At 33.7% G+C, this 27652-nt stretch overlaps 3 protein-coding genes across 7 annotated transcripts in view; 2 read left to right on the forward strand and 1 right to left on the reverse strand.

The window, feature by feature from the left end:
• The first annotated feature begins 5 nt into the window (after positions 1 to 5).
• Positions 6 to 2855, forward strand: LOC135126748 (neutral alpha-glucosidase C-like). The gene is made up of 3 exons (XM_064052869.1): positions 6 to 997; positions 1059 to 1811; positions 1883 to 2855. The coding sequence occupies exons 1-3, from the start codon at positions 142 to 144 to the stop codon at positions 2812 to 2814; spliced, it is 2541 nt and encodes an 846-aa protein (XP_063908939.1). The 5' UTR covers positions 6 to 141; the 3' UTR covers positions 2815 to 2855.
• A 90-nt stretch (positions 2856 to 2945) lies between these two features.
• LOC135126749 (protein Aster-B-like) lies at positions 2946 to 19709 on the reverse strand. Of its 2 annotated transcripts, XM_064052870.1 has the most exons (13): positions 19246 to 19709; positions 19041 to 19188; positions 18458 to 18683; positions 17816 to 18126; positions 17618 to 17734; positions 4877 to 5052; positions 4710 to 4811; positions 4109 to 4376; positions 3862 to 4054; positions 3643 to 3816; positions 3419 to 3593; positions 3250 to 3370; positions 2946 to 3202 (listed from the first exon to the last, which is right to left on the reverse strand). In XM_064052870.1, exons 1-13 carry the CDS (start codon positions 19311 to 19313, stop codon positions 3083 to 3085), a joined length of 2199 nt encoding a protein of 732 aa, XP_063908940.1. In that variant the 5' UTR covers positions 19314 to 19709; the 3' UTR covers positions 2946 to 3082. The 2 variants fall into 2 exon arrangements, with proteins under 2 accessions (XP_063908940.1, XP_063908941.1); XM_064052871.1 differs by lacking the exon at positions 4710 to 4811 and having other exon boundaries at positions 19246 to 19707.
• A 3182-nt stretch (positions 19710 to 22891) lies between these two features.
• LOC135126750 (uncharacterized) overlaps positions 22892 to 27652 on the forward strand; it is a 32271-nt gene continuing 27510 nt past the window's right edge. For 3 of the 4 annotated variants that reach the window (XM_064052872.1, XM_064052875.1, XM_064052874.1), the window contains exon 1: positions 22892 to 23026. The gene's annotated coding sequence lies outside the window, so the exon portion shown is untranslated. Of the gene's footprint in view, positions 23027 to 23265; positions 23530 to 27652 lie in introns of those variants that run through there. The other variant, XM_064052873.1, reaches the window with a different exon arrangement.

The following is a 27652-nucleotide window of genomic DNA, read 5'->3' on the forward strand; positions in this document are numbered from 1 at the left end:
AGATTCGTTATCTCTAAACATAGATAAGAAGTAATTACAAGTGGTTAGAGCGTGTTAAAGTCGCTTTCAAGTTCTCTATTTTTACGCGATAGTGGCATTGAGTTATTTTAGGTTATGTTTTGAGTGCTTACGAAAATTATAATGAATTTAAGACAACTAATTCTGCCAATCAGTGTAACCGCGTTATTGGCGGCAACAGCAGTAACTGTATTCAGATTTTACAAAGAAGAGAAACCATTCTACATCAGACTAAAAAAAAGAAAAAAGGTGCCATATAAGCTACGGAACGCTCGAATAACTGCAGACACACTTGTTGCTCATGTTACTCAAGGCAAACTTAATTTTGTGTTCAGTTTAAGCTTTCTGAACGACGAAATTATTCATATACAAATAAATGATCCCATTTATCCACGGTACGTTGTGCAGGATGTAGTCAAACTACCATCAACATTAAAAATGGAAGACCTCACTATGAGACACGAACGTAACTATTTACACGTCAGTTACCACAATTTCAACATTAAAATAAATTGTGACGACTTAGAGATCTATGTCTATAAAAACAATGATTTATTTTTGTCCATAAACGCCGAGAAGTTCTTTGTGATGGAAGAACAAGAACCCTACGTTGGCATAGCGGCGGATTTTCTTTTTCTAAATGCTTTCAAAACATACGGATTACCTCAGCATGCCGAACGCTTGTCTTTACAAGCGAATGGTAATAAACTTTATCGTTTGTACAACACGGATAGATTTGCATATTCTGCAACCCATCCGCACGAATCTTTGTATGGCGCGGTACCACTTATTTACGCATATGGAACAAATCAGACAACTGGACTTTTGTGGCTGAATTCATCTGAAACTATCATAGACATCTGTAGCAAAGACAAAGGTTTAAGATCAACATTTTTTAGTGAAAGTGGAGCTGTAGATTTTTATATACTGAATGGACCAAAGCTACAAGATGTTGTGCGCCAGAATTCACAACTGACAGGTATTTTGACGAATTGTTAATAAAATGTAAATTTTGATTACATGTAAATAACTTTCTACAGGCGCTGTTCCTTTACCACCTTTATTTGCTTTGGGTTACCACCAGTGTCGCTACAGTTATATGACCCAAGAGGAAGTCATAGACGTATCAAACAAGTTTGATGAGCACAAATTTCCACTTGAGTCACTGTGGATGGACATCGATTATACAGACGATAAAAAATACTTTACGTGGAATCCCACCACTTACCCTGACCCAGAACGGTTGTTAAAATTCTTAGAAAACAAAAAACGAAAAGCCGTTGTTATAATAGACCCCCACATAAAAGTAGACGATGATTATTTTGTATACACGCAGTGTAAGAAAGGTGATTTTTTTGTAAAAAATCCCAATGGAACGATGTTTACCGCAAAGTGTTGGCCCGGTACTAGTAGTTGGATCGATTTTTTAAATCCAAAAGCGAGACAGTTTTACAGCGATTTACACAGAGATTTCGTCAAGTCTAAGATTCTCCACATTTGGAACGACATGAATGAGCCCGCCTTATTCGAGATCAAGGAAAACACGATACCCAAAAATGTGCTTCATTATGGCAACTGGAAACACAGAGATGTTCACAATTTGTATGGTTTTTACCAAACGATGGCCACGTATCAAGGTCTATTAAATCGATTTAATATCAGACCGTTTGTTCTAACAAGGGCACATTTTGCGGGGTCTCAAAGATTTGCAGCAGTTTGGACTGGTGACAATACTGCCAGTTGGGATCATTTGAAAATTAGTGTGCCCATGTGTCTGACCGCAAGTTTAGCAGGTAGGTGAATCCCACACGAAGTTTACCGTCAAATTTCTTGCAAGTTTGTTAGTTTAAAATTTTTCTTGCAGGTTTTAGTTTATGCGGTGCTGATATTGGCGGTTTTGTCAAGCATCCCGACGACGAATTATTGCAAAGATGGTATCAGTTAGGTGCTTGGCTACCTTTTTTCCGAGGCCATTCAAATCGAAACGTGCCTCGCCGAGAACCATATTTATATGACAAATCTATACAGCAAAGAATACGTTTTTCACTTCAGCAGAGATACAAACATTTACTCCACTGGTACACTTTATTTTGGGAACATCATACAACATTGAAACCTGTAGTCCGACCTTTAATTTATGAGTACTCGTATGACAAAAATGTTTTGGATTTGGATAACGAGTTTTTAGTCGGTGACAGCATTTTAGTTTGTCCTGTTCTACAACGTCAAGTGGAAGCAATTGACGTGTACTTACCCGGAGGAGAAAATGAAGTATGGTACTATGTTGAAAATTCCACAAGCCATAAGTATACAGGCAATGTTTACTTCACCATGTCAGTTGAAATGAACACTATTCCAGTGTTTTACCGGGGAGGATTCATCATCCCTATAGTAGAACAACCTGTAACGTGTTCTGCCGACTTTCTCGACGGTTGTTCACTTACCTTATATATTTTTTGCAACGTAAAAGCAAGTGCTAGTGGAACTTTGTATATAGACGACACCGTATCGTTTCATTATTTAGAAAAAAAGTACACGTACATCAGATTTGACCTAAAGACTTCACAAATTTCCTCTACGCATATCCATCGCAATTTTGGTGATAAATCATCAATCATTATAAAGTCAATAAAATTATATGGCTACAATAAAGACGTACACGGTGTTGCATTGAAAATAGATGGTATGTTTAAAGATGATCCTAAAATTGTCATTGTCAAAGAAATCGACTGCATACAAATTGAAAATTTGGACATTAACATAGGACAAGATTTTATTTTAACTTTATTAAAATAAATCTTGCGTAGCCTTAAGTAGTAAGTGTTAAAACTTGTTAAATATGACGTCACTTCGGATTGGCGTTATTAAAGCTGATTTGATTAGTCCTCTCATGTAGGAGTTATTTATGATAAGTAATAATAAAAATGTTAATATCTTACTGTCGTTAATTTAATTAAAGGCTACACAACGTGTACAGGAACAATCGATAAAATCTATGGAGGTACTAAAAATATAACACAGTGCGCAGTGACATAGAATAAATTTAAAACAATAACAACACGATCTATAGCTCATCTTGGCGAGTTTGCTCAACAGTATCTTTATGGTTTTGTAAAATAGAGACCACTTTGTTGGTATAAGATGGGTTTATTGATCGTTGAAGTTCGTTCAAAGACTCCTCCGTCTAAAACAACAAAATTAAAAAAAAATAAATGTTTGTTTCAATCAAACCTGTTTTAAAAGTTGTATAGCAGTTTTTAAAATCCGTTGCCACTTTTGTATTTCGACAGAATGAACCGTTTCTTGCTGCTGAAGAAGTTTGATCCACTCGTCATGCGTTTTAGGTGGATCTCTGTATAAAGAAGATATAGCGAAATTTTATGCGATTTAAAGTACTCACTTAAGAACGTGCAAGTCCAATAAGGTGTATGGAGGGGACTCTTCTAAAGACCACAACTTGAAATACAACATGACATTTAGAATAACTAACAATATTAGAACAGTGAATACTATCATAGTAGCGACATCGGAGCTAAAAATACCGCCTGAAGAAATTTTCATCCTATTTGTGGCACCTACAACACCCGGTTATTCTTTTTACAACTACAAAAAAGTGCGACAAACCCATTAAAGGTCGACTATCTTCTACCCCTCCTCTTGGCATACTATGTATTCTTCGTTTCCTTCGCGATTTTCGTTTAACGTCAGAAACATTCTCTTCACCTTCTGCATGTAAAGCTTTACTCAGCGCGGTATAAAAGTCCTCCAATCCAGACCAACACGTTTTTTCAATCATACCTAAACTGCATCATGAGAAGCTATTTCCCAAAATCTAAAACATACCTTTCACTAACCCCCAGACGGACTTCTTATACAAAACTTGTGCATATACTTGGTAAGAACTTTCCGTTTCGGAAATTTTTTGAAGACAATGATGAACTACAACATTAAAGCTATCTGCATAAGGAATGCCGGCGTTGACAGTTTCGACGTCAATGGCATAAAGACAACCTGGTTTACTACATGGAAGCATAACCTACAGAAAGAACATCTTAAAAATTGCCGAATTTATGGTTGCCGGCAAAGTTACTTGACTCTCGGTAACTTGCGCCGTCTTGGGGCCCATTGCTTGATTTAAAGCCATTGTTAAACTAACGATGCGACTTTTACTATTGTCGCTTGAATTGGTCCAAGGAGTTTGAGTAAGATCAGTTGTTTTCCTAGACGCATGAAAGTCTAAGTAGAACTTTGAACTCGTAAAAAGCAGAGTAAATAATTGATCTATGTGGATTGGAACGACCTCGCTCATTACTTGCCGTCCTTCGTGAAGTGATGTACACTGTACGTTTGTATCACATCTGTAAGATAACATCTTTCGTTATAAAAATACTTACGACTCCCTTCCAAAAAAAAACGTGTTATATATTCAAACGTGGTCAAATAATTAAGCAAGACGATTAATTATGCCATTATACACGCGAATCCGGCTCAAAGGATCATATATACAAATACATACATTTCGCTAGACATTGATTGTTTGAGTTTTGTGGTAGCCTGAATGAAACTTCTGTTAGTAAAGTCACAGCCAAATCAAATCATTAATTTTTGGGGTTTTCCCCAACAACATGCACTCTGTAGTGTTAGGAAGCAGGTTAATAAATTTTAAAAAATTCCGTAATGCAGTGACTTACTTGACACTCTGCAAAACTGGAACTCTATCATCAGAGTCGGGAGTTGGTGGATGTATACAAGGGAGGGATTTTTCCCAGGAAAGGAATAAGGGTAGTTTTATTCTGAAAGGCAACACTTGACAACATTAATGCAAATCAGTTTTTCCGGGAACGAAACTGTTATTTACCTCGTATGTTTTTCTCCGTCCGATTCTGTAGTATCCGAGAGATCGGTCGGAATGTGGGAAGCTGAAGTGGTTCGCTTTCTGCTGTCCATCGTTTTGTGGACGATGTTTTCGTCGTCTTGGGATTTGTTGTCCTCGATGACCATGTCTACAATGGCTTCGACGCCACCGCACTCGTGCTGAAAATTTTAATTTGACTTAGGTGGGTACTATTCATAAGCAAGTAGTAATTTTTTTCTTTGATATATTATCAAACTTTTTTTTTCTTTGTTTTAGAGCAGCAATAGATTTGACTTTAGGATATTAACCTTCTGAACTTATTACCACTAAGTAAATGAATGCATCATCCATTAATCAATTACAATTTCATCATGGCATTCGCTATCGTGTCAAGATCAATTTGTTCAAAATCTAATCCAGGTTTCAACTGCTGCTTCAAAGTTTCACTTAGAATTCCATAAAATTAGCTTTTTTCTTTTAAAGTCTTGTATTCATTATACTGTTTTATAGCTTTTTTTAGCAGTAGTTTTGCCGTTAACCTAAAATAACGAAAAATTCGATAGTTTCGACGAATATTGAGAAATGTAATGACTTTGTTATGTCTACAGAGAAAATTGTCCGACTAATAATAATTGGTTTCTTACATGCAAATTCCAAACAGTGGCTTTCATAGACGATACAGTAAAACACCTAAAACCAAAAATAGCTGTCACTAATATTGACAAACTATCCTTGAATAGGTTTTCAAGACTGATGATTCGACCTTTTCAAAGCTAGTCTTCCATAAATATTGGTGAAAGGCACGAATAAGTTTTTTAGCAAGAAATTAAATGTTTTGTCGTAGTTGTAGCTGAATTGTATTATTGTTTTATTAAAAACATGAGTTGTAATTTTAATTCTAGAGCTGGTAAACGGAATAAAGAAACAAACAGGAACTGAAACAAATAGTTTCTAGAAATCGGAACATCTATAAAAATCTACGAAACATGTTAATATTTTACTTATCTTGGAGAAGGCGCAACAATCAACAATATTTTATGTAATTATATTATTATACCAAAGGTACTGTTTGTTCCACAACAAATTTAAAGCCATTTTAAGATATCCAACACAGCTTTTTTTTTCTTGAACATGTTGTAATCTGTACTTTGAGGAGTGTTTTTAAATATTTTCTTGCTGCTTTACAACTTGTGGGATACAAAATGCCGTTTCCGGTTTACGTATTTCTGTTCTATTTTAGTGAATACGTAAGTTGTGAAACTACCGAACCGATTACTGCAAAATTTTATTTATGTTTTAAATTATGATTTAATTAAAATGCATTATTTATTAAGTACGGTTAAAATTTAAAATTATAACACTAATCAATATAATTTATCAATTTATCTTTTTAGAAACAGCAATGTTATCTATACTTCTATACTTATATAATAAAGCTGAAACTTTTGTTTATTTGAACACGTTAATCTCAGAAACTACTGGTTCAAATTCAAAAAATCTTTTTGTGTTGGATAGTCCATGTATCATATCTACATATAGGCTATATAATATCACGCTACGATCATTAGGAGCGAAGTAGCAATGAAAAATTCGGAAAAACGGGAAAATTATTCCTCCTTTGACAACTTCCGTTGCTGACGCTGCTTAAACGGTTAAAGTTAAGGCGGCCACACACACAGAGGGAAGACTGTGCAGTTAAAAGTGTGCACCCTTGTCGTAAGTTAAACCCGTACTCTCTAATTGCACACACAGAGAGAGGGAAGACTGCGCAATCAAAAGTGTGCACGCTTGTCGTAAGTTATTACAGTGGCGTGCATTTGTATTGTATAAAAAAAACAATTGTAAAATAAGTCAGACGTCATTTAAAAATACAACGCTAATGAATTAAAACTCAAGCGTGCAGCGACTTGTCTCCACACACACTGAGTTTTCCCCGCGCAGTTATAACTGTGCACGCTAACAACAGACTAGACTGCACATGCCACATTCTTCCCCACACACTAGGAGTTTTAACTGTACCCCGTGGCACGTACATTCAAGTCTTGACTCTTCCCTCTGTGTGTGTGGCTGCCTTTACGTAAAAATCATGTACGACGAAATTGTTCCCCTCTAAAAGTTCTAAAGAAAAGTCCGCCACACACACAGAGGGAAGAGTCAAGACTTGAATGTACGTGCCACGGGGTACAGTTAAAACTCCTAGTGTGTGGGCAAGAATGTGGCATGTGCAGTCAAGTCTGTTGCTAGCGTGCACAGTTAAAACTGCGCGGGGAAAACTCAGTGTGTGTGGAGACAAGTCGCTGCACGCTTGAGTTTTAACTCATTAGCGTCGTATTTTTAAATGACGTCTGACTTATTTTACAATTGTTTTTTTTATATAATACAAATGCACGCCACTGTAATAACTTACGACAAGCCTGCACACTTTTGATTGCGCAATCTTCCTTCCGTGTGTGTGTGCAATTAGAGAGTACGGGTTTAACTTACGACAAGCGTGCACACTTTTAACTGCACAGTCTTCCCTCTGTGTGTGTGGCCGGCTTTATGTATAAAATTCTCGCGTCACAGTGTTTGTAACCGAACTTCTCCGAAATGGGTTGACCGATTTGTATGAAATTTTTTATGTATATTCGGTAGGTCTGAGAATAGGTTGTAAACTATTTTTTAAACCCCTAAGTGATAAGGGTGGCCCACCCTAAAAAATGTTTGTCTATTTTTTGGACAAAATTTTTTATTTTTATTTTTTTAAGAATTGGCATCAAAAAATACACATAACCCTAAATTTTCACCTTTCTACCACCAACCTCCATTTTTTAATCGTTTATATAATAAAAATCAATTGCTGTTCCTGTTAGTCTCGCTAAGACTCAAAAACGGCTTGATCGATTTGAAGAATTTTTTATATTACGGGGATGGTTTATAAATAAAAAAAAATAAGGAAAACTTAAAAGAACAGTTAAAAAATAAAAAAATTCTAAAAATTTTGTATGGGAATCGCCACATCAAATTAATTTCAATAGTTGGCGTTTCTGACGGACCTGTCGTCTAACTGACGTATCATACAAAACTAATTCTTCCGTGCAATTGTGAAAAGTATATTGCATTTCAAATCGCTCATTGTTTTTTCGTAAAAAAAAACGTCGTTTATTTTAAGAAAAGTCTTGGTTAAAGTGAATTTAATTACACATTGCGAAAGTTTCTTATTAATTTTGATCTGCCATTCTAAATAGAACTTACTATAGGTAAATACCTATATTCACTTTGTTGGTTTCGACAAAACCTCAAACTTTACCGTTATTCGAGGATTTAATTTGAAGTTTTCAATATTTTAAAATTCTCAAGACAAAATGTACAGATTTAACTGACTGTAAAAATAATTGTGTCGTTTGATGAAGTTCATTAAAATGCTGAGGAGACGACAACCTCACATAGGTCCACGAAGTCAATCAAATGTGCGACGAACTACCTCAGGTGCAAACCGCAATGATTTATTTCATGGGTAATTCGGATATGGAAGTTGATCAGCGTTGTGCTCATAATCAACATAATCAAACATTGAAGCGAGACATTGGGTGGTATGAATAAAACTGAGTAGAAACTAATATTCAAAGTACGAAGTACCTACTTCATTATTACTCTTATATACCTGAGCATCTACTCTATGTACTGAGTACCTACTTGGAAACATTGTATCTCCCCGGACACAAATTGAACATCTACCTACGCGTTTTGTGAGCATTTAATCTAAAAATGAGCATCGGTGGTGGCAAATGACTGAGCCGTCTGGAAAGCAGCTTAGAAAACGAGTAGGATCGTTGTAAGAGTGAATTTTGACTAAACATGGCGACTTTCATGAACGTGGAACGTCGTCAAAAGGTGCATTCAGTTTGAAAAACACATTAGGAGCAGGAATATCGAAAACTTTTCAGGTAATTAACTTTTATTTATGCATAAATTGTGCAGTGCATTTTTTATAACACTGGCCATAGAGATTCCCATCTCAAGGTGTCTACCCCATACTAACTTATATTTTGGTGACTCGATTTTTGCTTTGATGGTTGAACACTGTCACTGTCACTTTTTTGTTGTATCGAGATGCTACGTGAGCATCAACTGTTACCTACTGAAGTATTAATATTATCTAGAAAAACTAGAAATATTTTGATTTGATATTCGAGTAGATACTTCGTATTTCGAGGATGAGCATCTACTGAGTTTTATTTATATCAACCATTGTCAAAAAATTGTTCGAACGTTGTTTCGACAGAACTTCCTTCGCACCAAAAGTATAATGAAATATATTCAGCATTTTCGAGTTGAGTCTTTTCTTCACACAACTTTGTGATGACCTAATCAACATTTACGATTAACACGTATACCACCTTGGATTGGTGCAGTGTAATACTAAAAATAACTGTATTGTATTCCCAAAATTATCTGCGAAAATCGAGTGACCCATTCCACCAATTTTTTGGGGGCAATAAATAAATATTCTTAACAATTTACCACGCTTACAATAACTTTAAAACGTCTGCAAGATCTCAAAGTATTCATTTTTGCAACTCTTGAGTTATTCACTAAAATAAATTGACTGATCCATATATTTTTTTGAGTCACTGTAAAAGCAAATCTAAAAAATATGAATGCAATGATAAATTATGAAAATATACTGATGATATTTTCCACATTTTAGATAGGATTTATTCGGCAAAATCTTGAGATGACGTCTTTAAGTTTTTGGGCTTGATAAACAGATATATTTTGATTGAAAACCTACCATGTCAAACAGTAACTTCAAAACCTCTGCAATATTTCAAAATTCAGTTTTGCAATTCTTGATTCAATCAATAAAATAAATTGTCTCAGTGATTAATTTTTTTGAGACACCCCCTATAAGCAAAACTAAAAAATATGAATGAAATGATAAATCACAAATATCGTCTCATCCTATTTTGGGCATTTTAGATAGGATTCATTTGGCAAAATTTTGGGCTGGCGTCATCAATTTTTTGGAGGGGATAAGTAAATATATTTTGAATAAAAATTTATTATGCTTAACATATGTTTAAAACATCTGCAAGATTTCAAAGCATTCGATTTTGCAGATTCAAAATTAAATTGTAGGTGAAACGAAGTTCACGGGGTCAGCTAGTTCGTAATAAACATGGTAAAGTGCTAACGAAACTTTATCTCCCCCCTCCTCCCATATTGATCACACCATCGCCAAATTTTACCCGAGATATTCTATCTAAAATGTGTAAAACATGAGTCTTTACTTGTAGTTTATCAATGCATCATTTTTTTATTACTTTCCGAGCGTAAGCTAAGGAAGTATAGTAATCCAGTCCATCAAATCAATAAAATATATTTACGCATTCATTAATTTTTTTGAGTCACCCTGTATATGCAAATCCAAAAAATATGAATGGAGTGATAGATCACAAGTACAGACTCATCATATTTTGTACATTTTAAATATGATTTATTCCACAAACTTTTGAGCTGACGTCATCAAGTTTTTGGAGGGGGTAAGCAAATATTTTTTGACTAAAGATTTATGATGCTCTTTATAGCCTTAAAACATCTGCAACATTTCAAAGCATTCTGGTTAGCAGATTAAAAATTAAATTTCAAAATGTTGTTTTATAATTTTGATTTTTTTTCCAAAAATCTGGACGTTTCGGGTGAAAAGTCGATTCGGAGTTGTAAACTACATGTGTAGGACTATGTTATTTTATACAATTGAAAACCCATTTACTATGTACAATTTTGAAGTGACGTCATCGCATTAGTGGTGGGGATGATTAGACAAATTTTGGTTAACGTTTTACCATCTACATGATATTCTTAATATAAGTACAAAATTTCACAACAATCGGTCGAGTACTCTCGGAGATTATCTGTCTAATAAAAATCCGGGGGCAGACGGACAGACGGACGGACGGACAGACGGACAGACAGACGGAAATGGGAGACCTATTTCTTCGTCTTCTAGGGGTCATGAAAGATCGAGAAAACGTAAAAGTAGAGAGTCGGCCGACGGACTCGATTACAATACTTCCTTTGCTTACGCTCGGGAAGTAAAAAGGATTTGTCCACATACCTTTTTACCTTCGGTCAAAATTTTACGTTGATGGCATCTAAAAGTTCATTTTGAACAGTTTTAGGCGTTCCTTTAAAAACCGTTGCTTCTTTCAAATGATTTGATAAAGCAGAGTCCCATTCAGCCGTAAAATCAATCAGACCTCGAAATATACCTGGATTTTGTGATTCCCTACTTTCGTCATGTTCACGTAAAACAAGTCCAAACACTCCACAAAATTTTATGCACATTATCAATCGGCGTAATCGCGTAATATTTGTCGATCCTTGCGTTATGTGCCCGAATATTATTAATATAGGCGGTGTGTAGTTGTTTCCGAATGTCTATATTAACGAGAAGATTATCTAAGAATATTTATCGTACGTGTTCGCGCAGAATGAAAATTAAAACCCGCGATAGTAACTCAATCCTGCCGAGCACGGTCGCAACGGGACCGCAGTCCAGTTGTATCAGGCGGCTACGACGTGTGGTTTCCATGGCAACGGTGCAAACAAAACATCTAAATCAGCCATGATTCGGTCTCTGTGCCCGTCTTTGACCAGCAATAACATATCTTGAACATATATATCCACGATACACATCTTTAGATGTAAGTGGATGTAAGTTTTGATACATTTTATACAAGTGAAGCGAGATATAAAAAATAGTTTTGATAATTATGACACAAATTTTCGGATAATTTTTTAAATATTGAAAATTACTATTTTACCATGTCCAATGTGTTTGTACACGTTATAGCCTGCTGCCCCTACAACAATATACTCTTATAAGTGTGGCTTACGAATTCGCTTTGAGTTTTTTCCTAACCGTCCAAATTTTTGCAAAAATAATGCAAGGTATAATAGTAGTGTACCTCTAATGTAAAACATCCCGGTCGTGCCCTAGTGCTTGAGCGTTCGATTCCAAACTTGGTTTTTCGTTTTTTTTTTCTTTTTTTCGTAGCAATTTTTATTTGGATAAAATTACCCCACTTTTTCGAAAACGTGAGAATACGCCCGTCTTTATTTAATAAAAATAATAATAATAATATTAAGAACATTATGTTCGACTCTATAATTTTAGTCCCCTGTTACTGAGGCGACAAACTCATTCAAATCAAAACAATGTTTACTTCCCGAGCGTATGCTAAGGAAATGTAATAATTGAGTCCATCGGACGAATGGTCACTTTTGTATTTTTTGTCTTGCATTGGTAATGGCCTGTTACTAGTATTATGTATGTTAATCACGTCATCACAGAATTGATTATTCATTAAATTAAGAATGAATCCCCCTATTCTCTTGAAAATAGAGAATGCGCCCGGTGATATTTAATAATGATAAAATAATAATTGAAATTTGCGTTCCTGTGGCGCCGGGATTGGGGGGTGCTATTGACGACGGTTCATTCGTTTACCGAAAAGAATCGGGTAATTTTTATAACTTTGTCTAGTTGGGTCCTCAAGAAACCTCAGATGTGTTGTTTACAATTTGTCACGTACTTAACAATAGTAACTAATAATAAATAACACTTAGTGATTTCGAAAAACTGAACCTAATTTCAACTGATTTGCACAACTGGTTATTACTGATATTTAACCGTTTCCGTACATTCCAGAGACCCTGTACATATAAAGATATCAGAAAATATTTTTTTTTCTTTTTTCAAAGAAGCGGAATTCGTTGGATTGTACTTCAAGCGCGCGGGAAGTTCTGTCGAAGTAACCTTGGACCATTTTTTTTTTTGTAAGTTATCACAAAAAAATTATTCGCAAAATCAAATTTTACAATTTTTCAAACAAGCGCGATCTGTTGGTCTGTACTTCAGCAGCGAGGGAAGTTCTGTCGAAATAATTTTAGACCAATTTTATTTCGTTATTTCTGTGACTTATGTAAGTGGCAAATGTGTGTTACATGCTAAGCATAATTTTATCTACCGCCTTTTAACAACGTTAATAAATTAAATTATAAAAAGCTAATATAGCGATCATGCGTAGTTGTTACGGTGAATGAATACAAAATAAATGGCTCAGAGTTTAAACAGTACTTCTGTCGCTCACAGAAGCGTGACCATTTTGGGGTTTTGTCTTAGACAAATTTTGGTAATATGTTAAAGCATTACGTTAAAGTCTAGACTAATTACTTCTGTATTTTTTTTTAAATAAATGTTCAACTTTTTTTACATTTTATGATTTTTTTTTCCAAAAATCTAATTCTCCAAAGTAAAAAATAACGGCGAAGTAATAAACCACAAATATAGAATATATTACATATTTTATAAAATTTAAATCGATTTACTTACAAAAATTTTAAGATGACGTCATCAAATTCTGTTCGAGACGAATAGAGAAATTTTGATTAACGTTTACTATGGTAAAAGTATTTTTAATTTGAAAACATAAAATTAGCCACTCGCTAGACGGACTCTTTTACATTCTCCCTAATCTAATCTCATACCTAGAAAGTAAAAGTCAACATTGCCTAATTTTTTGAAAAATGAAAGCATTGCAAAAACTATTTGTAACCCGCATAAAGTTACGGGATAGTTAGTTCAAGCTGCATATTATTATTATATATTATCATCTACTTTAAAATGGATGAAATATTTCTCGAAATGATGGCATTTCAAAATAGGGAAAATTGTGATCTCAAAAGTCTCGCAAGGTTAAAATTTTGGAGAACGAACGTGGAAAATTGTGAAAGTAGCACCTAGCAATCGCAACATGATGATAAAGGTGTTACTTAAATTTTCTTACATTTAAATCAAACTATGTATTTATTTATTTCTTATTCTTCTAAATCGTATAGGCATATTAGGTGCTTCCAGTTGTATCAAGTTCCGTAATCATCACGGAATGACTTTCGACGTTCTTTGCAGAAAATATTTTACCAAAAATATTTCACACCGTAGATTCTACCTTCATTACAAAAAAGAAATTGCATATTCAACCAGTTGGAATCTACACCTCGTCTGAGGTACCTCAGGTACAGTGGTTGGAAGTAATTCAATCCCTTTTCAAGTAATGAGCAATTGTAACGAATTACTTTTTTAAGTAATTCAGTCACTTTTACAATTACTTTTAACCTCAATACAAAAAAATATTGTTTTGTTTTTCTCTATGAATCGTTTACCTGAACTGCTGGTTCGTCCCTACAAAGAGAAGATTAACCCCAGTACGGAGTTAAAATCTAAAACGAGTTTAGCACAAAATTTGTTAAGAAACCAGGTAACCATAATATACATAAGCTCTTCATCATTTTAAGGGTGAGCTAAAACATATTCCAGCATATAGTCCGGTCAAAATAGACATTTCAAATAACAAAAACTCCCACAAAGCTGAATTTTGGTAGAGACCTTGGGTACACCAGTAGAAATAAAGTGGTAAAAATCCCCATAGATCCCATGTGTGCTAAAAAAGTTATTCAAGGTCAAAGGTCAACATTTTTGGTTTTTTAGATTTTTCTCGAAAACACTAAATTTTTTCAAAAATATACTACAGACAAAAATTGTAGATCATAAAATTATCTACAAAAATGATCCTTATACTTTTTTTCCTAAGATTCACCATTCTCAAGATATCGCGGTTCTAAAAGTTGAAGGAGTTGCATTCTACATGATATGCACACAAATTCCACGTATATACATAGTCAGACTCTTAATATAATTAATAGGGAAATATGTACATATAAACTTCTGCCTAAGTTTTTGCTAAAAATATACGTCCAATTGTAATAAACTTCACACCGTTGAAATGAGCATAAAAAACCCTACCCAGACTGCTTCCGTTTTTTTTAATTTTGTTGTCAAAAAAAAAACCTACACAACAACGCGTTAAAATTGTGATGAGTATGAGATTATCTGGTTTTCGCTATTTATGGATCAATATTAAATTTTCAGAAACGTACGTTAATAGAAATTGTATTAAAAAATCCATTGCGCTTTACAGAAATAAAATAAACAGGGGCAGAATATTTAGAATTTGTGGTCAAACAAACTTTAGCCATTTTTCTAGTCCACTCAAATCTATAACAGGTAACCGATAGAGCCTGTCCTTTTAAACCCCTCATAATCCGACAATAAAATTTTATGAGAGTGTCCATCCTCTTAACGTTTTCTAAATTTAATCTGTAAGTCACAATTTAATCTGTATAGAGATCAATCAGTAGGGACAACTTGTGTCGGCGCCTTTGATCTTTCTGACCAGGATTTTAAGCCGTCATCGGTGGTCGTTGCCCAATATATTTCTAGATGTCGCCACCCTATTTAAAAAGTATCACAAACGCTTCATTTGAAAATGTTAAAATTGATTCGTGTACACAATTTACTACACTTTGTGCAAATGAATTTTTGGAAAGGAATTAAAAACAGTGTAATAACAATAACATTTTGTAACTAGTTGATGTTAGAAATCACACAGTCTATTGTAATAAATAATGAATTAAGCGCCCTATCCTATAATAGAGATGCCGTGTTGAAATTCAAATTTGGCCCCGCTTCTCTGATTACGATTTTACGTTTCATTAATTTATTTTCCATGATAGTTGTAAATGGTTATAAAATTCAACGTTATTAGTAAACGCTAATATATGTACATTTAATTTTTTTACACAAAAATTAAACAGTCAGCAATGGTCCCATCAAAACATGAACAATGCTTTTTAAAATGGCTCTGAAAATTCCACTTGACTGCAATAATTACACCGGGAGATCAGCCTTAAACCATCAAATCCAATGCAACTAAACTGCCAAATTTCAAATATTTCACATTAAAGTCACTAGATAACCAAAGTACCGCAGTTCAATGTCCCAATGTGTAAGAAAAAGAAGTACCTTGCGTTGCGCGCCCTCATACGGTCACAAGACAAACGACCACCCATGAAAACGGATCAGCAAAAATAGCGAGTTGTCCCTACTGAATGATATCTATACTGTGATCACAACGCCAAGTAAGAGGCAATTAAAGAAGATTAAAAGATTTGCGTCCGCAAATAATTATCGGTGGACTAATATTTACGATACATCACATAGTCAATAAGATATTCTGAAAATTCCCACCAATGCAAATTTTTGTTTAAAAGTTGTTGCAGTTGGCATCGAACTTTTATTTGTAGCTAGACTGGAATGAAATTAGGCGCAAAAGAATCGACTCTTCAATTTTTGGTAAAATATGTCACATGTTTCCCCACAACAGTTCCATCTAGCGCCGCAGTGGAAAGGATGTTTAGTGTTGGCGCGGATGTTTTTAAGACAAAACGTCATGCCTTAGCTGACGAAAATTTTGAATGTCAGTTATTACTGAATTTAAATTATGTATGTCGTCCTCTTGCGTGAAGTATTTATTTGTTTTATTTTATTTACTGATGTGAATATGTAACAAATGCTTTAGTACAATAAATCACTCACTGCCATTTCCATTGTTAACACGTTTTTTCTTTACCCTTTGGACCCATACAACAAATATGTAAAATTGTGTCTTCATTAAATTTTTCAAAGTGGAAAAAGTAATTGTTAAAGTAATGCATTACTTTTTAAAAGTAATGAGTAACTGTAATGAATTCCTTTTAAAAAAAGTAATTTGTAATTGTAATGAATTGCTATTGTTACTGAATAATGAGTAATTGTAATGTATTAATTTTTAAAAGTAATTGTTCCAATCACTGCTCAGGTAATTACCTGAAATAAGTCATATGCTGGACACAGTCTGTAGCGTTCTTCAACAAATCCACAACAGTGAAACGGTGGATGAAATCGTCCAGTATAGCAAAGGGTTATATGTACAACTCAGTTTCGAACAAAATACGCGACTCCGACGGCGGTTGCAACAATTAATAAAATAAAAATCTCTTTAGCATACATGTTTTAATTCTTCAAATACTAGTGAGCTATAAAATCACAGTTTTTATCTTAATAGTGAATTTTGCACCATTTTATATGTTTAAAGTCACGATAATTAGGTTTGTATTATAAAGTATTGGATGAAATACAAAATAAAATAAAATAAACATTTACCGTTTTACTGTCATTTTTTTAATTAAATTTAGCCCTGAGAAATAGTTAAGTAGTGTAAAGTTACGCACTTTAACTAAACTGAAAAAAAAAAAAAAACAACATTGTGTATAATTTCCGTGTAGAGCAGCTAAGAAAATTAAAAAATTGAAAACTTTTGCAATATTATTTACGTAATACGGATTTGTAATAACATTTAAATATAAAACAGCCACATGATGGACACACCACTAAGTTTTAGGTTGATTGTACAGTAACTGGAAATTCCGGTATTTTAGTACTTAAGCAAACCACATCCACAATGACGTAAAATTAGTGCGAATTTTCCGCTGAATATTTCCCACGTTTCATATTATTTAACCATATAGCTTTAGCTCATCTACTTATCAGTAGATATTTGAAAGCGCTGCTACCTAACGCTGAATAATAAAAACAAACAACACGAAAACACATTTTAATTAATTATTTTTTAATGCAAAGTTAAGGCGGTTTTGATAACAAACAATTTTAACGTCACAATAACCAAATGTAACACGAATTTTTCGTTATCTGTAAACTATCAATCACGTTGACATTGACATCTGTCTCTTACAATTAATAAAAAATAAATAAAATAAAAACACGACTGTATTCCGTTATATATAGAGGGTTCAACTCACCTCAGAAAAAGATTCGACTGACAATCGCGCAGACAATTTATCTTCCTCAGTGCCAGGTGCTACATAATCCTCGTCATCACTTGTTAATCCCAACTCATCACCATAACACTGATGCACCTATAAAAACGGGAATATTGAAATAACCACAATTCTAAGGTAACCATCCAATGTTATTCGAGTTGGCAAAATTCAACATACCCATTGCCACATTTCTTGCGGTGTCATAGGTTGATCCATAAGAGCATTCTGCCAAACTCGAAACAACATCAAATACGTTTTGTCTCTGGCTACAAAACTCGTAAAAAAATATTTTTCCGTTCTCGTACATATTAACACAGCGTTCGGTATAACTCTTGCGGTTTTTTCTTTGGTTATAGCGGATACTTCTTTCCATTTTAACGTAACAGTAGTCTCCCAGCCAAAAATGTTTGCATAGAAACACAGATAGTTTTGCGTTACGTACAGCCTACCTTGCACTAGGATTTCTTTTTGCAACGCACACGAATAATCTGGAATTTAATAAAACAATTATTTACCTTTGCTTCACTGTGTCGATCCAGCCAGCGCAATTTACTGATAACTGTTCTTATCACGTTGCTCAATCCGTGTCTCCCACGGCTGCGATAAGCACGTTTATTACCAGGTCCATTCATAATAAAATGTGTGTCAAAAAAACGGTTTCCTTCTCGGGAAGGACAGATTGGGTAACATTTCAATTAACATAATTGTTAAAACTTTAAAGCGCTTTTTTAAAATTAACACGCAATTTTTTATGTTTAATTAATAGGTGAATAAACAGTCATTAATAAAGTCAACATTAAGTAAAACAGCGCCGCTTACCCACAACTAAACGTTCATCATCAGGTACTTCTTTGAAGATTCTTTTAAAATCACCCGATCGAGATTTGTAAGTTGGATAGAAGGAGTTAAACCACGACGACTTCTTCTTTCCTCGTGTTTCTTTCCTGTCTTTATTTGAGCTACCACTACTTTCTGGTTTATTTTGATCAGAAGGAGATCCGATTTCTATGTTACTAATGCGGCTGCTTACTGACCCCTCCTGACTCTAGAAAAGAAAAAATTTCACCGAAACTCAATCACTCCCTGCTTACCATTTCAATGGTTCTAGCATTACTTTATTAGGGGGAATTTAAACATATACATAGTTGTATCGTTTCATTTTATCAGTCACTAAGTAAATACTAGTTCCTTCAACATCACTTTTTTAGAACCAATAACTGAGCATTGTTCAATGATTATATTTCACATTATCACACAGCAGCACATTATCAAACTAATTGCACCTCTGATAATTATATACAATGATAAGCGATTTTACAACGCTGGCCATTTTCAGGCGCGTTGTTTCATAATAATTACTTTCCAGAAATACAAACAATCACTTTATATAACTTGTACTTACAGATGGTGATCCGTCGTGTTTATTACTGACGGGGGGTTCTTTGTAATTTACGGTCAAATGAGATTCCGGTTTTGGATGTTCCCTTTTAGTTTGAGGTCTAGGGGAGGGTCGCGGACTGCTCCTAGGGCTACTGTTGGGGCTTGATTGCCTGCACAGACCATCGCAAATTTATCACATAAAACTATTCGAAACCAAGTGTGCTTACTTATTTTCTGGTGGTGTTGTTAATTTCTCATTAGTACTGCTGTTTGGCGACGACAATGTCATCTTCATTTTGACAAGGACCCCTTTTTCCTGTGGCCCCTCATGAAGGTGTTTGTTAATGTAGAGTATTAAACAGGAATGAGTGTAATTGTCACTGTTGGATTGTTTAGCAGTGTTTGGTTATCACATTACATATATTACTGTCGTTATCTTGTTGGTATACTATTTTTTCTTGTTTTTTCGTTTTATGACAAGTTCACGGTTGAATAAACAGAACAAAACTCACTTGAGAAATTGGTCGATTTTAGCAATAGTCACTTGTGGTTATCGATGTGAACTGGCACTTTTGCCAACCAACTCTTCGTCGACCTCCACTCCATTTCGCGAACGAAGAAAAAATTGTAAAAGAATTGCTAATTGTAAACGCAATGTTAAGTTGGTACTAGCCGTTGCGAAAATGTCAGTGGTAATGGTGCGTTTACTAGCAATCGTGACCTTGTGAACGTCAATGTAGTTTGCGACCGTAATTGCGGCGGAAGTTCTGCGATAACCAATAGATCTTTGCCGTTTCAGCACGTGAGTTGAATAAATTTTTACTACTTGCTATAATACACAGTGATCAAAAAAATCGTAATTAGTGGTCTTATGGAAAATAATAATGTGGGTTAAACGCTACGATTACGATTACACATACTTATCATGTACTGTAACGTTATAATAAGATTAAAGAGAAGGAAATCCCTATTTTCAAAGCTCATTATTAAATCTTGTTTGAGATTCCTGAAAACTACCAACAAGCGAAGTGACGCACTTTTAGTGTAAACACTCATTAGCATTACAAAACAAAAATATAAGTGAAATAACATGTATAACAAGGCATACCCTTAAAAATATGAGATGGTTATACCGCTGCTTATTTATCCAAGTTTAAGCTTGTCATTATTTTGGAGCTTGCGGAATAAACATATTTTTAAAAAGTTTTTGTTTTTATTTCCCGAAAGTAGGTAAGCTAAAGCTAAAATAGTATTGCAATACGATCCATCTGGCGAATAGCTAATTTCACGTTTTCTCGACGTTTCGTAACACCTGAAAAATTATGTCTCACATTTTTTATTATTTGTAGGTGCCAAAAAATATTGTTTTTTATCTTATTGAAACCATTACTTAAAAGTAAAAATATACAATAAAAAAAGAAAAGTTGCAACATTTTGCATTAGATGGATTTGATTATATTTAGTATATTTATCTAACAATTTAATACATTACCAATTTTCCTCTTTTACTGTAGTTTAGTTGTATGTCCAAGTATACTATCAAATTATTTAGTATGTATATGGATTAATTAAGTACGTATTATATTTACTTTTTTGTTTTTTTTTTATTTTCAGGTATTCCTTGTACACAAGCTGGTTTTAAATATTTTTTTTTTTTTATGTATCATTAACATGCCGAAATGAGAATACAATGAGTCAATTGCTTAAGATTTTTTTATAACGGTAGATAAACATAACCTGTGACTATAATCATTTTTAGACGGGCACACTACTATTTTATTAAAAACAAAAACTGGACGAGATTAGTAAATCAGGTTCCCATACAGCATAGATTAGTGAAAAGCAGTGGGAATAAGACGTTCACGTTACTATTATTTGTCCAGTTTTTTTTATATATAAAATATATAGTATATGTAGTGCGTAAGCTATAAAAAACATGATCGAAGGCAACCATGGATTTTTCAAAGTTTGTATTTGATCGATGAAAATTCTATCAAAGACAAACCTTCAAAAATACATGACTGTCTTTGATTGTGTTTTTTTACTGCTCGCTCGGTAATATTTGCTGCCAATTCAAAACTTTCAGCGTATATAATATGATCTAATAAATATGTAATATGTACAAGATAATTTTAATATCTTTATGTCTCGCTAATGTAGGTTGTAAATCGACTGATTTTATTTTATTTGTTGTTTTTCAGTAACAATACAATGAAATCAATTTTCATTCTCTCATATAAATAATACTTACTTACTGTATGTAGATCATTTTCTACCGTAAGTGTTATAAGGTTATACCAGAAAGTCAGGCTATGTATAAGATGCTACGTTACATTTCCAAATACTTCTGTAGTAACAAATTTGTCTCAATTTTTTATTTTTTTTTTTAGTAGGGTAAAAGTCACTTATACCACTTTGGATGGATAGAAATTATCCGGGATATATCATTTTGGATTTAAATTTAAAATTTAGCTACTCTGCGTCAAGTAATGTTTAAAATTGTACAGAAAATGAGAAATTTTTAGATTATTAAATGTTACGTATTTTATTAATCGAATAAAATAGAGTGGAATTTTTACCTATTACTACAGGTTATCCACGAGAACCAGAAATACAATTTCAAACCGTCTTTGTTATTTCATACTATTTAAAAAAAAGTAAAAAGTAAAGTTATCTGTTTTGTGTATTTACATTGACGTTATTGGTTGCGTTTTTAATTTTTTAGGCTCTATAACTCTATATATTGTAGGTAGGCCACGAAAGATTCTGAAATTAAAAGAGCAAAGCACTTTATCGGACCTCTCTCTCACAGTAAACTTGTTACACTACTGGTTGATTTCAAATACGCGGGTGCGAATTGATATCTCTTATCAATTTAAAATTTATCTATGTTATGTTATGAATTATGATAAAGATCGAGCATAAGCGATATTTCTTAGAAATATATTTATTCATTAAATATAAAAATTACAGAATTTATCATCCATTATTTATCTCTGATAAAACATGTTTGTTCTGGAATTTCAGAATGTGTAAAATATGTAGATTATTTGATTGAGATATTTACAAGAGTTGAGACATTTATAAAAAAAGTACTTTTTTACACTTTCTTTAAGAAAAAACGTAACTTCAAAAAATGTGTATCGGAAGGTACAGACATTTCAACTATTTATTTTTAATTATTATTAAACAATTGAATGGAATTCAAGATATTTATTTTTATCACTTGAAATAGTATACAATAATAAAATGTAATACCTAATTATTAACTGATTGTCACTGATTATTTTATTTGGTTTAAATAAAATGATGACTATGAGATATTCTTTTAATCAAATAAAACCATTTTATGTGCTCGGTATTATTTTATGTATGTGCTCAAAGACGACTCGCCGACAGAGAGAAAAGGAGAAAGAGAGAACGGCATCTTTCGCATCTTTTTGATTTGTGAACATCTTTCTTATGTCATTTCTAACAGTTAGCAATATTCGAGATATGATTTGACCAAATTCATTCGTTTCCGAAGTTCTAACCCTCGTTATAAAATAATTAGAAAAATAATTAGTCCGTTTTTCAAATGACTGAGACAAAAAATAGCCTTAAAAAACTCTGATTTATGCCATTTAAACAAGAAGTAAACCAAACATTTTAAATGTTTCCGACATTATGATGCAATTATTTCAGGACCGTATTTCTCTGTTGTTTATTAAAAAAATACACAATCTAATCTTATTCGCTATCGTGCCGTTACCTAACATTTTCACGTCAGCTCGTACTCTGCCGCACGTAAAGGCAGCTTTAGGTAGCGTGCTCGGTTGCCATGTTATTGGCCAGACAGAGATAGATCGAGTCCTCTCATTGGTGGAAGCGTGAAACACACACGGAGAAATGACCGACAAGCGACAACAGCGGCAAGAGGTATACGTACGGCACGGCTATAGAGACGCCATAAGTATCCGAAAAGTTTGTGTTTAAAATTCGGAAATTCGTCGGAAACAATGCATTCAAGTGAGTACAATTGGAATTAACATTAATCCCAACTGCGATCGGTGCCGATCGGCGGAAAAATCGCTGAAAATTGGCGCCAATTCCGTTTCCCTCGATTTTTCCATCCACCATCTACCCCCAAGCTGCTCGCTTCGACCGTAAACAACAAAAGCGTTTCTCGGTTTTTAAATAGTGAGGTGCTTGTGTGGATCGCTTGTTTGCACGTTTACGTTACAGTGATAAGAGAAATCGGCTGCGTGTGTTGTTTTTAAAGTTACGCCGGTTGTGAAACCAGTACAGGTTCGAACCCACTGTCAGAACTAAAATATGTTATTTTGCGTTCGAGTGCGTGTTTGGGGCATTGATTAAACACCCTGGGAGACACCTCTGCGTTTGCCGAAATTTGGACTGCTGATCGCAATTTATTGTTTAGAAACGCCGGGGGGCTATTCATTTCAAGGACGTTGCATTGCTGTGCTGATTGAGATATACGGGGTGGTCACTTTTACTTGTAGTTGGCACACGTGAGTATGCGACTCAAGAGTCAGACCTGTGTCGGAACGATTTTTTTTTTGAGTGTTTATGTTGCGCTAGTGACGCACGGAAGGTTTCGCTTTTTCACGTCGAACGTTCTCCTTTTCGTATTGTAGCAATCATGGAATGATCTAGATATAGTGTTGATTTGTTTGAGGTTACTCATTAAGTAGCATTTACACGTTTTTATTGTGAAGTTTTTCAGTCATTTGTTTTAAACGATGATGTCATGTTGCCATTATTAGATAGGTTACAGGGGAATGATTGCGTTTACGTGACGGGTAATTTTTTTCACGAAACTTCCTAGTTAAGTAGGACAGGTTAGCAAAAAATTGATTTTACCCATATTGTGCTGTTATGTACGACGTGCGAACTTTTTGAATCATTTATATTGTTTTGCTATCTTCTAGTTCAGAATAATCGAAGCGATTTTGTGTTAACCTATAAAGTGTGAACATGTGATGGCAATTTGAAACCTGGTGTATGTAATAATAAAACACGAAAAGCGCAGAGGACTCTCCGAACGACGATTGACACAGAGTAAGCTGAAGCGATAATAAATCGTTATATTTAATTGCTGATCTCGATGGTTTTTTAGAATTCACTTTCACATGTCTTGGCTCATTTTAGTTTTATAATATGTAATGTATCGCAGTCGGACGCACCGAATCGAGAAGTTGTATACACAGTAGCGCCCAAAAAATCCGGACACCCGATTAACTAAAAAATGTTAAAAACATTAAGGGCCAGTTTATAAAATATTATAATTTAGCTTAAGTTACTAATCATGCACGTAATGTGGCGTTTAACGACATCTGATTGGTGGTACTTCTTAATGCCGCATTAAAAATTCAATTATTGTAATTGAATATTTAATTCAGCTTCCGTAAATCAACTTTAATAAGAGTTTTACCACAAATGGCTTGGTAGGTCGTAATATTGCATTGTTTCCTTATAAAAGTGTATAGGACAAACCCACATACCGATTGGGTTGTGCTTATTATTGAAGTTAACGGTCTCATTGGCTGTGTCACCGAATCTTAGTTTTTGAAGAAAGTTTCTTTTAGAACAAAGTTTATACATATAAGGGATATCTTATCACTTGTGGCTAGCATCAGCATCAATTTATTTCAGCACTTACGATGTTTTTTCTCATTATTTTCAAAAATTGTAATTTTTACACCTTATGTGCAATTTTTATTTTTACTTTCCGAGCGTAAGCTAAAGAAGTATTGTAATCGAGTCCATCCCTACTTTTATGTTTTCTCGACATTTCATTTTCCTTAGAGTACGAAGAAATAGGTCTCCCCTTTCTGTCTGTCTGTCTGATTGTTGTCAAATTATGTATGTATATTAGCAATACCATGTAGATGGTAAAACACTTACCAAAATTAGGCTACTCATCCCCACCAGCAATTTGATGACATCATCTCAAAATTGTACATAGTAAATGAGTTTCAAGTTGTGTTCAGTAACATAATCCTACACATGCAGTTTATAAATCCGTGTTTAGTTTTTATTTGAGACATCCAGATTTTGAAAAAAAAAAAAATCAAAAATTTATTTATACAAAAAAAATTTATTTGAAATACGTGTTTCACTATCTGTGTTGAAGAGTATTACTACCAAGTTCCACGTAAAAATTTAGAGTAGAAATATTTTTCCTATACAAATGTCGCCACCACTTTTCACCCCCGTCGGGGTTGCATCTCGGAAAATGCTTAAATACGTGTTTCATTATTTGTATTGAGGATCATTAATACCAAGTTTCACGTAAAAATTTAAATTTACAATAGAAATATTTTCCTATGCAAACTTGGCCTCCACAGTTCACCCCCTTAGGGGTTGAATCTTGGTAAATGCTTAAATACATGTTTCATTATTTACGTTGAATAGCATTAATACCAAGTTTCATGTAAAAATTTCAATTTATAGTAGAAATATTGTTCTGTACAAACTTAGCCACCCAAAATTAGACACTACTTTTTTCATTATTCATTATTTGTGTTGAAGAGCATTACTATTAGGTTTTAAGTAAACATTACCATAAAAATATTTTTCCCATGCGCACCCCTTTTCACCCCCTTAGGGGTTGAATATCGAAAAATGCTGAAATGCCTGTTTTATTATTTGTGTGAAGAGCTTTAATACAAAGTTTCACGTAAAAATTTAAATTTGCGGTGGAAGTGTTGGTCCTATACCACTTTTACCACCCCTTTTCACCCCTTTAGAGGATGAATTTGGAGAAATTCTTTCTTAAACGATGCCTTCGGTATAAAATGAACGCGTTGCCTTTTATATATATATATAGATAATGGTAACGGCATGGTTAAACCCCTGTTTATGACTGTCCCATCACCTGCAGTAGTAATCTATTGTTAAGGAAGTTAACTTTTACACAATGGAGTACTATCATAAAACCGAATAAGAACTGGGGAAACTATATATACTGCAACTAACCAAATTGATAAAATGCTGATGACATCACAAAATTTTATGATGAAAAAACTCACTTGTAACAAATACATAGCAGCATCTTTACCTTTACTTTAACATTACATACATATATTTTAACTTGTATGGGTTATAAAAAATTACATTCGCAAAATCAAAGAACATTTTATTTAACGAACGACACTTTAACAAGATTTTTACGTACGAATTAATGTAATATCAACAGGTATTGATGCATATTTTGTTGTATTGAGGAAAGATCCTAGAAGTTTATTCGTAAATAAACTTTTAAAGCATTTTCAACAGATCAATTGCAAAACATCGGTTTTTTTGTGGGAAGTAATTAATAAAAATTCGTACTTTTTGTAATTTTGACGTGGTGGTTGACACATTATAGGGTTTTATTTATATCAATAAACTCAACGTGATATCAGTATCATATTTTGCACATTTTATTTTATTGATTAAATAAAAAACGGCTTATTTCGTTTTTTTGAAAATTCGGGAGCAGACAAGGTTGTCTGTTCCCGAATTCGTGTTATACTTTTCGTCTTAAAATTAACAAAAATTAGTTGCGTCATCACAAAATTTTATAAAAAAATATGGTTTGGAACATACACCATAATATGCCATTTTATCTGTGGGACAATAATTCATGTCTTTTTTAAGACTGTTTATACACGGTCTCTCAACAACAGTCATGTATAGTCAGTCAGAAACTACAAGGTTATATGGCTGTTGTAAAATTAGGGTATTGTGAAGACGACAATGAAGCAGTTACAGTAGTCCCAGAGTGACTTCGTTTTTATGGCCTGTAAACTTAAGTATCGCAGACATTAGGAGTTCTATTGAAAGTGTAAATAGTCGTGCCATAAACCATCTCTCTGGAGATATGGGTGTGGATAAAAAAAGGCCTATTGTAGAGGAACTTAACTCATCCACAATAGAATGCAGCCATAAAAACGAAGTCACTCTAGGACTATAATAAGGCAAACCCACAGTTGTAAATTGCGTTTGTGTTGATTTAATGTACAAAAATGTTTAAGCGGATTACCCAACAGTAGATATTGAGGTGGCAAGATATTGAGACAAATCCTTGATTTATCACGCTAGGATTGAGCCGGTAATCAGACACACAAAAGGAATTATAAGATCCCATTCTTAAGTTTAATGGGGCCATATAACCTTGTAGTATCTGACAAACTATACATATGTACTGATTTATTTTGTCACTTATCTGGGCAGCGGTTGATATAATTTTTCAGAAATATGGCAACTTATAAGTATAGTAACGTTATAATTAGTGTTAATTGTACATATCAGAATGAATATTTTTATCCCTATCAAAAAGTTGATGGCCATGGCAGGGTATTTAATTTTTTTATTGAATAATAAGACCTGATGCGTGTAGTGTAGCTTTTGCTCAAAAATGACATGTATGTTTCTTAAAAAAGTTTATGTCGAAGGCCTGCAATTTTTAACTTACACCTTTAAAATTTTCAAAATTAATCTTTTCTAGAATCTGATCATAGTTCTAAATTTGTAGTCCTACGCACTAGACGCTTGCTCACGAAATACATCCTTCTCGTATAAATAGATCTTTTTAAATTTTATATTTTTTTAATACATAGTATTCTTTGTTTTTAAAAATTTTATATG

The sequence above is a fragment of the Zophobas morio genome, unplaced genomic scaffold (assembly GCF_036711695.1).
Source record: "Zophobas morio isolate AGI-343-1 ecotype UQ-CSIRO unplaced genomic scaffold, CSIRO_AGI_Zmor_V1 ptg000011l, whole genome shotgun sequence".
NCBI classification, from domain to species: Eukaryota; Metazoa; Arthropoda; class Insecta; order Coleoptera; family Tenebrionidae; genus Zophobas; species Zophobas morio.